This window comes from Coffea arabica, chromosome 2e, assembly GCF_036785885.1.
Source record: "Coffea arabica cultivar ET-39 chromosome 2e, Coffea Arabica ET-39 HiFi, whole genome shotgun sequence".
Classification (NCBI taxonomy): Eukaryota; Viridiplantae; Streptophyta; class Magnoliopsida; order Gentianales; family Rubiaceae; genus Coffea; species Coffea arabica.
Window position 1 is genome coordinate 3,873,823 of NC_092313.1, and position 15,561 is coordinate 3,889,383.

General features: G+C 34.0%; 3 protein-coding genes across 3 annotated transcripts; 1 reads left to right on the forward strand and 2 right to left on the reverse strand.

Annotated features, from left to right (window-relative positions):
- Positions 1-827: 827 nt before the first annotated feature.
- Positions 828-3,302, forward strand: LOC113724389 (probable transcription factor At5g61620). Its single transcript, XM_027247299.2, has 5 exons — positions 828-1,269; positions 2,070-2,284; positions 2,432-2,491; positions 2,711-2,809; positions 3,036-3,302. Exons 1-5 carry the CDS (start codon positions 987-989, stop codon positions 3,300-3,302), a joined length of 924 nt encoding a protein of 307 aa, XP_027103100.1. The 5' UTR covers positions 828-986.
- Positions 3,303-7,828: 4,526 nt separating this feature from the next.
- Positions 7,829-11,459, reverse strand: LOC113727338 (ras-related protein RABD2a). Its single transcript, XM_027251444.2, has 8 exons — positions 11,174-11,459; positions 10,250-10,322; positions 9,726-9,773; positions 9,591-9,638; positions 9,013-9,084; positions 8,766-8,921; positions 8,573-8,676; positions 7,829-8,128 (listed from the first exon to the last, which is right to left on the reverse strand). The coding sequence occupies exons 1-8, from the start codon at positions 11,185-11,187 to the stop codon at positions 8,035-8,037; spliced, it is 609 nt and encodes a 202-aa protein (XP_027107245.1). The 5' UTR covers positions 11,188-11,459; the 3' UTR covers positions 7,829-8,034.
- Positions 11,460-13,818: 2,359 nt separating this feature from the next.
- On the reverse strand, positions 13,819-15,297 carry LOC113724390 (uncharacterized). The gene is made up of 2 exons (XM_027247300.2): positions 14,947-15,297; positions 13,819-14,138 (listed from the first exon to the last, which is right to left on the reverse strand). The coding sequence occupies exons 1-2, from the start codon at positions 15,197-15,199 to the stop codon at positions 13,954-13,956; spliced, it is 438 nt and encodes a 145-aa protein (XP_027103101.1). The 5' UTR covers positions 15,200-15,297; the 3' UTR covers positions 13,819-13,953.
- Positions 15,298-15,561: the final 264 nt, after the last annotated feature.

Genomic DNA, 15,561 nt, shown 5'->3' on the forward strand with positions numbered 1-15,561 from the left:
TAACTCATTGGTCATATGAACAACTTAAAAGTCCAATTACTAGTTAATTTTTGCTAGTGTACATTTACTATATATTTGTACATTTAAGTAGAGGATAGGACCATAAATCACCACCTGAAGTTCGAACTAATTACTCTTGATGCTCACAATAATTTCATATTCAACGCTCAATAACATGTTTGAGCAAGAAACACAACACCAAAAGAAAAAAATGAAAACTCTTTAGCACCAAAAAAGCGATTGCTCAAACTTCATGATAACCATTTATCCATAAGGGAATCAGATAAGTATGGGAGCGTTTAATAAATCACAATATAAATGTAATAGAGAACTTGAAAAAGTTTTTGACATATTTTCCACTTTCAGCAATCAATATACCAAGGGCTTTCTCATTAAATATGTGTTAAAAGTCCAAAATTCAATTTGCAAATTTTTAATTAGTTGTATTTTAGAAAATTGTAATGATTATTAGATAATTAATTGCTCAGTGAGGTTAACACTGAATTTTCTAGAAAATTAAAATTGATGTATGTTATATACAAGCTAAATGCTTTCATTTTGATTGTATGTCAACTGAAAATGGAAATGATCTAGAGACGAGTAACGATAATGCCGAGATTAGTAAAACTAATGAGGGGGGTTATGAGGTTCACACTAAATCCAAACTACGAGAGATTTATATAGCTTGTAAAATTAGAGGGGGTTATGTAAAAATTAGCTTTATCACAGGGGGTAAAGTATAATTTTCCCTATTATAAATTTAAGACCAGAGTACTTCTTCCTTGAAGCACCGAAATGGACTGGCTTATTTTTGCCTAGTCTCGTGTTAGCATTTAGCTAGGAATCTGATAGTCTTGTACCCAACCAAAAAGAAACCTGGTTCTATGGGACATCTTCTTCGTCTCCGATCACTTATCAGCACAGTTTTTGTGGTAATATAAATAAAGCCATCATACAATTGTAGAGAGAAAAAGAGGGTCGGGGGAATGGTTAAAGCGTCGTTGAGGAAATGTTCCCATTGTGGGCACAATGGAAACTGCTCCAGAACATGCAATGGCAAAGGGATCAAATTATTTGGAGTAAAAATCAATGTGGTGGAAGATGATTATGCAAACCGGCAAAATGAATCGATTAGAAAGAGCAAAAGCATGGGAAATTTAGAGACATGCAATGGTGAATGCAACGTGCCCGATGATGCTGATGGTTATGTCTCTGATGGCCTCATTCACGAGTCATCTGGAGCCAAAACTGCCCACGAAAGAAGGAAAGGTTTGTTATCTCCAGATATATACATCAAGAATACTACCATGTGTTTTACAGTCTTGATCTGTATTCGAATGATCAAATTTCCTGACAGGATCGTGCAATATGGATCACCATCGTGGCTTATTTTCTGTTTTAAACGATTTGATGATCTATTCTCTATTAAGCTTTTGACTTTATCTTGAACCATCGTGTATTTAATCTATTTCTGCCCAATAACAGAAAGTGAGAATCTCTGTCACCCGCCCGCCTCTTTATTCTTGGCCGGGTTTGAGTTGAGAAAGTTAACAATATCTTGTTGCTTCCAGTTTGAGTGCTGTTTATATTTTATCACTTTTGATTGGTATCCTTTGATTGTCTTTCAATGTTAAAACTTCTAGACAAAAACACTCCACTTACAATTTTTTTCTAGTGTTCTACGAAATTCATGTACATCAGTTTTCACTTGGTTTTCTTGGCAACATCCGAGGTAGAATGGTGGATGATGAATTTGGTTTGCTTATTGGAGAATATCGTTTCCCAGATGTATATATTCTTTTCATGTTAGTGTAATCTACTCATCCTGTTGGGAGATGTAGTAAACCACATTATTGAAAAATCGTGGCTCCCATGCATGACAGTGAGATGAAGGATTTGAAGGTACTCGATGTTGCACTTGAATTAGGAAAATAAGGAACAGATAAGTGGTCTTGTTGGCTGTTGGACAAATTAATTAGTACAGACTACAGGGTCTTCTATCTTGAAGGATCAAAAGTTAATTTGTCAAAATTTCTGGATGATTAAAACTCATTCAATCTGTCCATCAGGAAAGCCTTGGTCCGAGGAAGAACACCGATCTTTCCTACTCGGATTGGAAAAGCTTGGGAAAGGCGACTGGAAGGGAATTTCGAAAAACTTTGTCCACAGCAGGACTCCAACTCAAGTGGCTAGCCATGCACAGAAGTACTTTCTCAGATTGATGACAGCAACCGAAAGGAAGAAACGCCGAACAAGCGTGTTCGACATACCTCTCGACGAAATGGTGGGACTTCATCCTGTGCCAGAATTTTCATCTTTCCCTCCTCTTTTCTTTTTTTTTTTGGGTCTTTTGGGGTGGGGATACTTTACTATTATTATACACACAATTGATAGCACTTGATAGTTTTGATTTGCACGCGCATGTTCGCAGGCTTCAACTTCTAAACTGCCCTCTGCTTCAAACTCCCATAATGCTCCTATTTCACCACAGGTAATTGAGTTGGTCAGGAAATGTCGATATAGAAGTATACATTTCCCTCCATTTTGTAGTGATATGATACCACTGCCAAGTTGTAAGTGTGTGAGATCGGCCTAACAAGTAAATACTAGCAGATTACAGACGATCTACCTTTGTGGAATGGATTTTTAATAGACAAACATGTAATTACTTCATGGTACTTAAATGCATTATCTTTTCATCGTTTTCCAGGCAACCACCGCAGCGCAGGTTAAAACCTGTGAAAGACCCCCACTTTCACCCAGGGCTACAAGTCATGCTGTTTCTGACTTGCACCGTCCACGATACATGGTAATCAGAAAGGTTTTGTTGCTATCAATTTTAGTGAATGTATGTCGAAGGATAGCAGGTTTTGTAACTCTACCATGCATGTTTCCTTAAAAGTCACCAAATTTTTCGACAGATTTATGAATGTGAAGCCACATACGTTTTACAATTAAGAGGGGTATTTTGGATGACCTTCTGATTAGCTACAATATTTAAGTTTTCTTGGCTTGATTCATTATTTTTTATGCAGTTTGGTGTTCGCGATCATGGGCAGGGGCTTCCAGCTTGCACGCCGCCGCCAAATGTCTCATTTCTCCCCATCTGGAACTTCTCGAATCAAAAGTTTGCCCCTTCTCCGACTACAGCTGCAAAATATACTCGTGGCCCTGCTGTAGCTCAACCACCCAGCGCTGCATTTTCGCGGTTTCCATCATATATTCCACCCTTAACAGGCCCTGCAAATGAAGCAGCTATCAAGGATGGACTTGATCTCGGTGTTCAAGCTCTTACATTATAATTTGACAGCAGGACATAATAGGAATTCACTGGTGATAAAGAGAATGGAATGTAATGATTAGTCTTATTGCCTCGTAAATTGAGCTTTTACTTTTGCTGCCGAAATTTCCATCGTGTTTTTTGTTTCACGGAGAACATCACACCTCATTTTCTCGACTTTACTTGCTTCACATTATTAGATCGTCAGTAACCTCGACAGAGTAAAAAGATGGCAGTAATACAACAAAGCTCTGACACCAGTTGAGTTGAAGATTAAATGAGTTTGTATACTGGAATTAGAGGCGGCAAAATGGGCGGGATGGACGGGATTTGCTTGGGTTTGAGTTGGAATCGAGTTATATGGGTTTGGAATCAACCTTACCCATATGTGTTTTGGGACTAACTTGGGCGGGATCACTTTGGGATGGGTTTAGATTGATCCCGCCCAATACCCAAATCTATTTTCTACATATTTTTTTCCTTTAATTCATTTTTTATTTTTTATATAATTTTAATATTTTTTATTTATTAAATTTCTTTTAGTTTTATTAAATAAACATGCAAGTGCTTTATACTCAGGATTCCTATCAAAAATTGGATTAACAAATAAAGGAAAAGATAGATATACATCCATATGCCAACATATATCAAGATGGCCAAGGTACTTAGGGTGTTGAATATTTATCCTCATCATTGTCTAAGGATGACAGGTCTAAACTTACTGAAATGCTGAAAATTCTTGTGGATAATGACCAGGAAGACTACTAGATTATATTCGCTGGTATGACTATAAAAATTGTTAAAGATAATTTTTGAATATAAGACTCTGTTTGGAATGACTATTTTTTCAAAAAATAAGTTTTTCAAATACAATATTACAGTAATATACAATAAGTGAAAAAACATCCCATCCATATTAGTATATCAAATATTTCAAAAAATTTTATAGTAAAAATTTTTCATATACACTGCTACAATAAAATATTTCAAAAACACCACCCAAAAACAGTTAATCCAAACGGAGCCCTTGCTATTTGACCCCAATGGGTACCCAAGTATTTTCCAAAATTTCCCATCAATTAATGGGTACAATTGGGATTTGTCCCATTTTAAACCCAATGTCAAATTTCAGTGCCCATCCCGCCCAAAGTCCTCTTGGGCATGGGTAACCCATTGGGACTTGGGACAAATTGCCACCTCTAACTGGAATGTTGAGTTGAGATTCTTAAAAATTTTCCTCTGGTGCTCGGTTGGCAAGAACCAAAGAATATTGTCTTGACGAATGTTTTAGCTGCCGCAATCCAACCAAAAAAAAAAAAAAAAAGTTCAAGGTCCACGGAAACAGGGGAAGAAAAAAGGCGTTCGGGTATATGAATCAATCAAGAACGTACTACATTGACCTGACACACAATGACGGAGCCAAGGGACCCTAAATTTTGAAAATTTTAATTCATAATATGTAAGTATATGTATAAGATAAAGTTGATCCCTAATTTTTTACAATTTTAGTTTATATTATGAAAGTTTATATATATATATATATTTGTGTGTGTGTATTTTTATTTTTTTTTAGTGTAAGCAGGAGGACTCGAACCGGAGACCTCTTGCTTACACTCCCTCCCCCCGTACCACCCAACCCATCCCTCCCCCCATGTGTGTGTCTGAATTAACCAACTTTGATTTAATTTTTTCTTCAAAAAAAGTTATTTATTTTTTATTGTGCTAATTATTTAACATTCAAAAAATTAAACATATAATTTGATAATTTATAGTAAATTGATCCAATTTGATATATTATAATAAAAGACTCAATTCATAATTATCAATGGGCTAAAACAAAAATAATTACTTTATTGGTCCATATACAAACATACAACTTAGCCTAATTGATAAAAAATTTAAAATTAGTGATATATACTCTTGTTGACCCATATACAAATGTATAAATAATTACTTGAAGGTTTGGTGAAGACAATAAATTGAGTGATCTATCCTGTTGTTGATAGATTGATTATATTTGTTTTCACTCTTCCTATGTTAACTGCAAATATAGAACGGGCATTTTCAATTATGAATATAATCAAAACAAAGATTCAAAACAAAATAAAAGATAATTTCTTGAATGATTGTCTAACAATGTATATATAAAAAAAGGAAGTTGTTCAAAAATTTAGTACTGATTCAATTATAGATGAATTTAGTTCTATGAAAGAACGTAAAGCTCAGTTTACTTTTAAGAAAAGAGGTTGAAATACAAGATATGCTAACATAACTTTTATCTTTTATTAATTAAAAATAGTTATATTTATATTGCATAGTTATATTTTTGTTTTTGCACAAGTGACATATTGGAGCATTTTCTCATAATATACAATTTGGGTAGTTTGTGATGTTATAAGATATTTAATCAAAAATTATTTCTTATCCTATTTTTTGTTATGACTATACTGCATGTTTATGAAATAGACATACCTTTATAATTAAAATTAATATTTGATATTTTAAGATGTCATATACTTAAATAGATGAAAATTAATTTGAATATAACATATTAAGATAATTTTGTGCAGAAAAATTTGGCCCCCCTCCCAAGGAAAAAATCCTGGCTCTGTTCTATAGTCATTAGAATGGATATTTTCAATTATGAAAATAATCAAAACAAAGCTCCAAAACAAAATAAAAGATAATTTCTTGAATGATTGCCTCACTATGTACATAAAAAAAGGAAATTGTTCGAAAATTTAGCATTGATTCAATTATACATGAATTTAGTTCCATAAAAGAACGTAAATCTCAATTTACTTTTAATAAAAGAGGATGAAATTTCAAGGTATGCTAACATAACTTTTTTCTTTTTTTAATTGAAAATAGTTATATTTTTGTTTTTGCATGTGACACATTGGAGCATCTTCTCATAATGTGCAACTTAGGTGATTTGTGATGTTATAAGATATTTAATCAAAGGTTATTTCTTGTCTTAATTTTAGTTATGACTATGTTACATATTTATGAAATAGACATACCCTTATAATTAAAGTTAATATTTGATATTTTAAGATGTCATATATTTAAATAAATAAAAATTATTTTGAACATAACATATTAAGGTAATTTTGTTCGAAAAATTTTGGCCCCCCCCCCAGGAAAAAATCCTGGCTCCGTCATGGCTGACACTGCCTTATGTGATGCTGTACCTATAAGCTCATAAAAATTAGGGATAATTTCAGAAACCTCCCTTGAGGTTTCAAAAAAATTTCACCTGGTTCCCCTTAGGTTTAAGAAATTACACTAACCTCACTGGCACAGTAAAGTACCTAAAATGCCCTTCACTTGATAAACAATTCTCAATTTAAAGCAATAGATTTACAAAACCCAAACAAAATTCTATATTTCCATCTCATCTATTTTTGGTCCTTTCTTTTCTAGTTAATATACTATTATACCCTTTTTTATTATCTTTAATTTTATGAATATTAGCAAATTGAAATTATAAAATTGACAGAAGGTGTAGATTATGTGTCAAACTATAAGGAAATGAAGAGACTCACAGTAATAGAGAAATAAATAATAAAATTGATAATAGAGAAATAATAGAGAAGAACCAAAAATATGAAATTTGTCATAGTTTGCTTATTGTCAAGAAATTTTTTTGTAAAATGTCAGTAATTGCACGAGGATTTCTTTCATTGGATGAGAAATTTTTTGTTATGGTTTTATTATAGATGTAGAATTTATTTTCTACTTTTGAGATATTAATATTTTTAAGGTCATAAAAGTGTTGTAATGGTGGTTTTAGATTAGATGAGCTTATATTGAAAAGGTATTTGGGTATTAAAATTTAATTTTGGGGCATAAAATTGATTGTCAATAACGTGTGTATGTATTTTTTGTATTTTTATTTTTATTTTTTCGCATGGAAAGCATCGAAATTGTACATGTAATTTAAGATCTTTTGGATAGTTACTTAGATTTGGAACTTACGATTGAATGATTGCCAGAGATTCAATTTGTCGATTTGTGTAAAGTGTAGAAGAAAATGATTAAATATACTTTGTTTTTCTTTCTTAGTTTTGTGGAAAAAGACAACTTAGGATTTTTGAGAGAAAATCTAACTTGTTGAACCAATATTGTTATACAAATAGTAAAATATGGCAGGTATATGTAATTTTTAAAACTTGAGGGGAGCTCTTTGCAATTATTAAAAACTTTAGGGGAGGTTTGTGAAATTATCCCTAGAGATTGTATATTTGTTGTAGGCTTGACGCATCACCCTGTGGACGTGTGAACTAAACATGAATTGACGGCCAAAGACGTACAGGGTGTTTACATATTACAAAGTTGCCAAGTAGTTCACCATTTAGCCACTTCACAAACCATTACATGCCAATTTACTTCATTATTGGCTCAGTTAACATGTAGTACAAAAAACTTCTCCAATATTTGATCCAAACTTAGCCCCACGATGGAACTGCTTGGTAAAGCAGCCAGGAATAGATCGAAGATAGAGTAACACTGCTATGCGTGGACGCATCTCGAGGCAAAAAACAGTGGAACAGCAAAAAATTTGTTATCAATCCAACAAATCCAATACAATGGTTAAGTTGGACACTACAAAATCCAATCCATTTGAAAGAATAGAACTTGAGTAGCTTATATATAAAATAACTACGACAGGGACCAACAATTGGCATCGCAGGTGACAAGCCTCCTTAGCAGGATATGACTGAGATATTGTTCAAGAACCGGGTTGCTCACTAAGAACAGCATCCACTCTTTTGGTTTACCGGTTGGCCCTTTATCTGAACTGTTGGAGGCCTTGCAGTGTTTGCGGAAGGTTGACTCGCCATCCTGCAGGAAAAAAAGAAAAACATCCAGGAAAAGATTTTAGCATATCTGGATTAAGGTGAATGCAACAGATATAATAAAGATAAAAAAATATTAGAAACCAACACTTTGGAACACCCACAAAACAATATCCAAGAATTCAATGGGTAGATGCAAATTTGAACTTCCTAACAGACCATGTTAATAGACAGTAGAAAGGAAGACAAGGGCAGGAAGGCCAGATAATCCAACATAGTGGTAAAATATTAACAAGAAGAAGAAGAGGAAAATGTAATAAGAAGAAGAAGGCGTAATTTAGTTGACTGTAATCATGTGAGTAAAAGACTTTTGAACAATGACAATTACTTAAATTCACTTGTAACATTACTTGTAGGGTAATACTACTATCCATTACACGAGTAAACAGACAGTATACAAACAAAAACAGAGTACAAGAAAAGAAATTACCTATTCTTGATGTCAGCTGCCATAACCATGAAAGCTTGCTCGACATTACTGGCATTCTTTGCACTGGTCTCCATGAAAGGAATGCCAATTTCATCCGCAAAAGCCTTTTAGGAACAGCAAGAATGCAGGTCCCTCAACGAGCATGCACCCGAAAAAAAAAAACAGAGAGAGAGAGAGGGAAGAAGATTTCTACCTTGGCTGTATCATAAGACACAGCTCTGTTATCAGCCAGGTCAGACTTGTTTCCAACCAGCAGCTTGTTTACATTTTCACTTGCATAACGATCTATTTCGTTTAACCATTGCTTGACATTATTAAAGCTCTCTTGATCAGTTATGTCATACACTATCTACATAGTTGCCAATACATCAGGTAACAAGTTAGTAAAAATACATAAACTCAACCAGCTGAATTATAAGAAAGAATCTTAAATTACGCACTATGATGCCATGTGCCCCACGGTAGTAGCTACTAGTTATTGTTCTAAAACGCTCTTGTCCAGCTGTATCCCACTGCATGCACCAGACAAAGATTTAAAAAAAGGTGTGAATGCATTCAAACATTTATTCAAAGACTGATAAAAGAAGAACATTGCAAGTTATCTTCCGAAATACGTTTTTTATCATTCCAAGATACAGAAAAACCCAATGTGTGCAATGTAAGTGCCATCATATGTGAGAAATGAAGATAAAACGCCCAACCACATGATATTAGGTCCATTGCACACTGCAGGCTCTTGAAAAGCAAGGTATACGAAACCTTAACCTTTGAAGCAGGGAAGCGATTTAAAAGCATCAATCAAGGAATCACTACTCAGGTCAAGGAAAACTAACCTTACCATTTTGCTAAAAGAGTATGGACACAAAAGTCAAAAAATAGACAAGGACTAGGCAGCTTAAATGGCAGCTGAAAAGTGGAAGCACGAAGAAGAAAAGGATGGACAAAATGTAATGCTAAAAAGCTTTCTGCAGCACAGATAAACTAATATACATAAAGGGTAGATAACAGAGTTTCTTACAATTTGAAGTTTAATGGTCTTCCCTTCTTGCTCCACAGTTCGTATTTTCTGCCAACAGTGTAAAGAAAGCAGCAATTAGAGCAGTGTCATAAGGTAAGAGAAGACTTTACCACTGCATGAATTATGCAATCTTACAAAATCAACACCAATTGTGCTGATGTAGCTATCCAAGTACGAATCGTCCTGCACACATAAAGAAAGCCAAGCAAATGAATGTTTGTATATTGACAGGTTCATTCAATGTCAAAGGCATAGAAGATTAACTTATAAAAAGCCCTAAAATAATTCAGCTGTGCAGGTTTAAAAAGTGAACAATACATTCAATACTTCTTATCACATATCAATGTCTAGCGAGAAGTCATTCTTCAATTAAATGTTCAAACATGAAGAGTTATCAAACACACCAGTAGGAAAGTCAACCAATATGGTGATACGAAGCCAATTTAGCAAGAAGAGAAATCCATAATTCATTTTTATTAATGTGAATTAGCTCCTCTTAACTAAGATTGCCACAATTTGTTATCAACAGTTAGTAGTTGATAGTTCTTGGTCAAGGAGCACATACTTTTCCAGAATTAACCAAGAACTGCCTTGCCAAATGAAGGGCACGAGGAGGATAGAATGGATACAACAAAGAATATGAGAAGCAAGAAGCTAACCGCAAATCTCAGAAGAAGACAAGATTTGCCAACACCTGAATCTCCAATTAACAGAAGCTTGAACAGGTAATCACTGCAACAGAAATTAGTGCGGAATGAGTACCAATTTTTCGTCCTCAGATCATAGAATTTCAAGTAATAGTTCAAAAGGAGACTGCTCTCCTCCTCAAAAATCTTAAGTAAAAACAAAGCCAATGAGACCAGGTGGTAATGCAACAAAAATGAACAGAACATTCCAAACATGAATCCCACACTTATTCAACATGATCCAAAAGATATCAAGAAAGCTAGAAGAATGCTAATTGATAGGCAAAAAAAATTTTTTTTTTTTGGCAAATTACGGAGAAAAGCTTTAAAATAAACGAAAAATTAAATTTGGACCTACTGACAACTCCCAGAGTCCACACTCCAAACAGACAAACTACACTAAAATAGGTTTTGGCCAGCAGATAATCCCAAAATCATCGGGAGACGTTGTCTAAGAACTCGCAATTTTTAGCATGAAAAACATGAAAAAGAAACAAGAAACACCTCCAATCAGCTCAATTCCAAGAAGGGAGGTTAGTCGGGTTTAGGAAAGTCACGGCATTCGGATTTATGAATATTTTTTAATGCAAGGCATCAAAGCCTTACATCTGCCACAACTAGTGCAGTAGTTGTAGTAGGAAAACTGTTGACATGAACGAAACAATTGATAAATGTATAGCTGAGAACAATCATTCCATCAAGGATCTGAAACACGAGATGATTTTCAAAACTTGAAGTGCATGATTGTAAACAAAGCTAAATCTGGCACGAAAATGCAGACTCAATAAAATTCAAAACCACAATAATAATGAATCAAGCCAAGATAAAATGAAATATGCAAACCCTATAAATTACTCAAAGAGTGTAGAAACAGAGAGACAAGATCGGGTGACTCACTATTCAGGATTCATGATTTAAAAGCGGATTGTGCCTGTCGATCCAAACTTTTGGAGCCGGAAGTTTGGGCGGCTAGAGTAGCTGACCGACCGAAGGAACCGCAGAGCCCGGGAACGATGGATTTTCAGGAGAATGGGATCGAAGGGGATGATTACTTGTCGGATATTTATATGCACCGACGGGGAAGTTCTCTCTTATGTTAGCTTCGAAAGGCGTCTCCTTCTGGGTTCTTTAAACTTATAAGGACCACCCATTCGCAGTACTTGCATCCCCTCATTTTGTTTCTGATTTGTATATTCAATAATATTTTTTGGAATTATAAATCATGAATAAAGGAATTCGATGTTGGAAACGTCATTCTAACAGGGCATTGGGTATTTCTTATCCAAGTAGATAGTTGATTAAAAATTTCTTATCCATCATATCGAAAATGTCTTATTTTTTTATTTTGAAATGTTTCAAAACATTTATCCTATTAAGAAAATCAAAACACCTTTTAATTTTTTTTTCTAATATAGCCCCTCTATCTAATCATATTTTTAAAATTTTAAATTTATAGGGATAAAGTTAAAAAATATATATAAATATCACAATTAAACTATTATTTTTAAAAAGTTAAATTCCTAAAACAGAACCAAATAATTAGGACAGAGGGAATATTGTAATTCGTTTGGGCTTAGTTTGGGTTTGGTGAATGGGAATTCATTGGAATGGATTTCAGGTAGATGTAAAACTAATTTTAAAACAGTTTGATTAACGGGTGATCATTAAGCATTCAATAATAAAAGGAATTAAGATGTTTAGTTTTTTGAAAAAAAGTGCGATTAAGAGGAATTCAGATGTTTGTTTTTTCAAAAAAGTATTATAATTCAAATGTGCAATAAATGTATTGTTCTTATATGAGTATGTTTTAATGAGTGTCTGATAGTAATATTTAGATGTCTTAATGAGTGTGACACTGGCTGGAAAAATTTTATTTTATAATATATTTAAATATAGAAGACAGTAATAAATACAAATAACATGGTGTATTATGTGTAATCTACGTGTATTAATAACCGCTTTGTAGATGACCGTCAGATAAAAAATACTCCATGCTATCATGTCACTAATTCTATCGCATCACCTGACCATTTCCAGGATGCATATGAGGTGCAATTGCCGAGGTGGCTTACTTTCTTTTGCTTTATATTTTTTTTTCTTTTTGGCTTTCCATATGGAATATTTGCAATTTTGTAAGAACTACGGGTCCGTTTGATTCAATGTAAAATATTTTCAACGGAAAATGTCTTTCATGGAAAATTTTATCGAGAAAAAAAATTACCTTCTCCATGTTTTTTCCGGTGTTTGGAAGGAGATGAAAACTACAAATTTTTAGTGGGTTATTGTACAAGTGGTGGGTTTTGTTCTGAATCTTAAGGCTGGTGGGGAGCTTGAATGGGTAGTCTTACGACTTACGAGGCGGACATGGAAAATAACTTCAGTTCATTTATATGGGAAGTCATTTTACACCATCTGATGTAAAATATTTTCGGTAGGAAAAAATTTTCCCAAAGCAATAACCCAACCAAACAATAGAAAATCAGGAAAACATTTTCTGGAAAATATTTTCCTTCCAAACAAACAGACCCTACGGGTCCAAAATTGTCCTCTTCAATCACAGGTCCTGGAATCCCACCAAATACTACGGAAAATAAATCAACAAAAAGTGTGCTTGGATTGTAAATTATTTGAGATAATTTTGTGAAAAAAGTACTGTAGCATTTTTTTGATATGATGTGTATGAAAAAAAAAAGATGATTGAAAAATATAATGATGATACAAGCAAATTAGTGTATGTAAATAAGATGTAAATAAAATGGAATAATTGGCAATCCAAACACACTTATTTGCCAATTAATCGTGCAATCGTTTGTCCATAAGATCAATAGATATTTATCTTTTGTCTATGACTTCATTCATATTAGGTGGAACTTCATTATCAACCTTTTAGAGTGGTGCATAATCTTAAATCTCATTTCGTATATTCTTAACCAAAAAATAAATCGCTAAAAGTAAGTTAATGCCACCTTTGCAACCCATAATAAAGGTATTTTGATAGTTCGTACATTAAACTTTTATTAATTATTATTTTGCATCCGTACTTAAATTTCTTTCACCTGTCACTTTGAGCCAATGGATATTTAATTGCTATTCTCTTCATAGAATTTGAGGCAAATGAAAATCACTCTAGTCTTATTTAATGACATATAATAAACCCACTTAATATAATAGAATTTAAGAGAATTTAATAGATTTTAATAACTCTAGTCTGATTTAATCGAATTTGTGTGTATTTATACAAATTTAGCTCAATAATTAGCACTCACATGGTAATACGATCCAACCGGCAAACTAGAGAGATTTAGGTAGTGAATCGTCATATATATATATATATGTATGTATGTATAGAAGTTGTAACTCCAGTGATATTTCCTTGGGTATTTTTGTGCATTCTTTTGGACTTGAAAACGTAGGCGTAACCTACAAAAAATGTATCTGGGCAAGATGCAAGTATGAATTGGCAAAAGGCAGGGCCCAATGAAAGTCCCAAAAAGGCCAACTAAAGAACCACAAACATTTAAATAACTTTTCTCAGATGCTGATCAATGAATATAAATAGCTCGGAAAAACAAGATAGATCAAACCGAAAATTTGGGATGGCGTTTTTTTCAAGAAAATATACTGAGAAATGGTAGGCAAAGAAATTAGTATTTGAAAAAGGCTGAAGAGCATCGTCGTCATGGTGATGCCTTCCCGAAAATAGAAGCTTTGCGAAGGCCATCTTCTTGTTTCGTTGAATCCAGATCTACCAACTCTAAGGGTAAATTTGCCGTTTGAGTACCATCGCTATCTACGTCGCCTTCGATTGTCAATCCTTCGATTTTTGCCGCACCAGAATTACCTTTCGTTTGCAGGTTAATATCTGCCTTGCACACAATGGTTCAGTCAGTGCATTTGCAATCAGAAATTTAGTTTAGTAAACAAAAACAAACGAATTTGTTGTTTGTAAACCACTATTTGGTTCCTGATTTATAGCCAATACTACAATCAGAGGAATGATGCCCCAACCGATAGCTTCTTAGCAAAAGTTGGTCAATCATCCTTCTCTAACTAAAAATCTGTTAATTTCCTCTTATCACACGACTTTTTGATATGGAGAATCTTTTGAGACAGGATGCGACTGAATGAGTTCTAATCTACAATTCAATTATAGGAACTCCATATAAACTACTGTAAATTAACTAACTTCCTCCACAGGAGTTGGCCACCACATGTATTATAGGGTGAGAAGTCGAGGGTTCAATCAATATGACACCTTACATCCAATCAATATGCTACTATATGTAACTTTTTCTAAATTCATACGAATATGTGGTGTATTGTATGTTATGCACTCGTGTGATCCGATGGTAGTTCACTTTTCATCGATTCTCTCGACTCAGTTAGGCCACCCCTAGAGTAGGAGTAGGTTAAGCTAGATATGCCGTTACGAAAAAAAATTTACTGTGAATTTACTCCACTGTTTTTTTTTTAAACTTTTGCTCGTAAATTATTTAAAAAATAAAAAAGAAACCTAGAATGTAGAGATTGGTAGGGTGAATATTAATTTTTAAAACTAATACTACAGAAGTTAATCAGAAGTACATGCTGTCGTTTCTTGCTAACCAAAAATACATGTTATCTTTGTAATTGTTTTTAGCGTCCATGTAAAGAAAGACAGAGGAAACTACCTGGATTGGAGAAAACCCAGAGAATGAATGCACAGAGGAGCAGAACTAAAGGAATGATATGAACCGCATTTTCTGCAAACTTGGCACGGCTTCTCTCTTTCTTAGAGGCCTCGGAGAGTGGTTCATAGACGGGCAACTCATTAGTTTCCAGCGACAGCGCTCTCAGGGCTGTGGACACCTTCGATGACGCAGCCGGCGAAAGGTAGTTGAAGTGATCATCGGTGACTCGGTTGGTGCTTGCTGATCTATACATGTTTTGTTAGTTTATTTCGATCACAGCAAAGAGACGATTGGAATTTGGAAACAGTACAAAAAAAAAAAAAAAACAAAGGTAGTAGAAGAAGAACAGAACTGAGAGGGAAAGCGATTAGTTGCCGAAATATATGCAAGCGGCTTGGGATTTGGGAGAATCTGTTATATGGTACTGCATATTTATGACCATATATTCTTGCTTGTATTGCCAAATCTTCTGAATTTTAGCAAATTTGTGTAACAATAAGCAAATTGGGGGATTCAGCTTTTACTTTCTTTTGGACCAAATCCAAAGTTGTCCGACTTTTCAGATATCATGGGATTCCCTAACCATTTTGATAACTTCATTTGTTACTAGTTATT

Bases quoted from the DNA above. Each gene is read 5' to 3' on its own strand.
- LOC113724389 (XM_027247299.2), top strand. From the start codon at position 987: ATGGTTAAAGCGTCGTTGAGGAAATGTTCCCATTGTGGGCACAATGGA. The intron at 2,285-2,431 runs GTGGGACTTCAT...GCATGTTCGCAG, and splicing joins ACATACCTCTCGACGAAATG to GCTTCAACTTCTAAACTGCC. The intron at 2,492-2,710 runs GTAATTGAGTTG...ATCGTTTTCCAG, and splicing joins ATGCTCCTATTTCACCACAG to GCAACCACCGCAGCGCAGGT.
- LOC113724390 (XM_027247300.2), bottom strand. From the start codon at position 15,199: ATGTATAGATCAGCAAGCACCAACCGAGTCACCGATGATCACTTCAAC. The intron at 14,139-14,946 runs GTAGTTTCCTCT...TGTGCAAGGCAG, and splicing joins CTGGGTTTTCTCCAATCCAG to ATATTAACCTGCAAACGAAA.
- LOC113727338 (XM_027251444.2), bottom strand. The intron at 9,085-9,590 runs GTAAGAAACTCT...TGGTGCATGCAG, and splicing joins AGACCATTAAACTTCAAATT to TGGGATACAGCTGGACAAGA. The intron at 8,922-9,012 runs GTGCGTAATTTA...GCAACTATGTAG, and splicing joins GTGGGGCACATGGCATCATA to ATAGTGTATGACATAACTGA.